General features: G+C 43.5%; 1 protein-coding gene across 1 annotated transcript; it reads right to left on the reverse strand.

The window, feature by feature from the left end:
* Window positions 1–684: 684 nt before the first annotated feature.
* LOC106900712 (ephexin-1-like) lies at window positions 685–1,223 on the reverse strand (the record flags this gene model as incomplete). Its single annotated transcript, XM_014962857.1, has 2 exons — window positions 1,059–1,223; window positions 685–837 (listed from the first exon to the last, which is right to left on the reverse strand). Coding segments are annotated over exons 1-2 (311 nt in total), but the record flags the coding sequence as incomplete, so codon positions are not given.
* Window positions 1,224–1,254: the final 31 nt, after the last annotated feature.

The raw sequence follows: 1,254 nt of genomic DNA on the forward strand, positions 1-1,254 counted from the left end.
CCTGAAAGAATCCAGGACACTGTAACTGAAGAAAAATTAATTCTCCAGCCCAGAGACAAGCTTGTAGGGCACTCTTTGTTTTGAGCCTGGCGTAAGAGTATTCCTACTGGACCAGAAGATTTGCTAAACTTGAAAAATGCTGTAAAAATATCTCAGATTACATGCTAAGGCCTAGGTTATGTCTGTCTGTGTAACACCAGAATGTGAAGAAAATGGCCTTTTTTTTTAAAAGAAAAATTTGTTGTTCTAAAAAAATAATAATACTCAACTTTGGGTAGGTCAAATGCCTTGCTGAGAAGCTTGGGAAAAGCAATGGTTGTTCTTGTCATCAAAGAGCTGTGTTAGATTCTTGGCCTTTCAGTCTCTTGCCTCTACTTGCAGTTTAAAAATACATCCATTTCACAAGTGTCCCCTCCCCTGTGTGGACCACAAATATTTCCCACAGTTGAGAACCACTGGCTCTGAATTTACTTGGTATGTTACTTGCATGCTATATCACAGCACCCTTACTATAAAGCCTTTTAATTTTTTTTTTTTCTTTTTATAGGTGCAGTGAAAAACCCATGAAGTGGGAAATCCTGTTTCTGTGCTACCCAGCCCTTTCTCATAAATATCAAAATTATAGCTAAATCTGTGGCCTATATGATTTTGCAAAACAACGTAGCATCAAGCACTGGAACTCACAGAAGCTGCTTGTAAGCTCTCTCCTGGTAGGTCTGGTTGGAGACGTAGGTGATGTACACGGAGAAGTGATTAACTGTATGCTGGTAGACAATATCGCACACGTCCGAGATCACAATGTTCTCCTCCACCCGCTGCTCGAGGTCCATCAGGAAGCTAGATGAGAAACCCAGCGTTCATGTTAATTGTGACCTGTCTGTCCCAGGTAGTTCCTAGAAGGAGCCCTTGGGGTTCAAAGGAATGAATGTGTCCACGGGCAATTTGGAAAGACAGTGGGTAACAGACTGCCCCTAGTCAGCTCCTCTGTCCCTCTACAAATGAGGTTAGCTAAAGCGATGCTGTTCAGCTGGACAAAAATCCAGCAGCAGTTGTCTTACCGCTCGCTGACAGCCATGACATCCAGGACGTTGGAGAAGAGGATGTGTGCCTCCGACGGGTGTAAGATCTTTTTCAGACGTTCGTTCTCCATGAAGTGAGACACCAGCAGATTCAGACTCTTGTAATAGGAGGCTTCGGAAGTAACCAGCTCGAACATGGCCTGGGGGAGAATCCAGAAGGAAACAAGGAAATCAG

This window comes from Calidris pugnax, unplaced genomic scaffold (assembly GCF_001431845.1).
Source record: "Calidris pugnax isolate Ruff unplaced genomic scaffold, ASM143184v1 C14753771, whole genome shotgun sequence".
Lineage (NCBI taxonomy): Eukaryota > Metazoa > Chordata > Aves > Charadriiformes > Scolopacidae > Calidris > Calidris pugnax.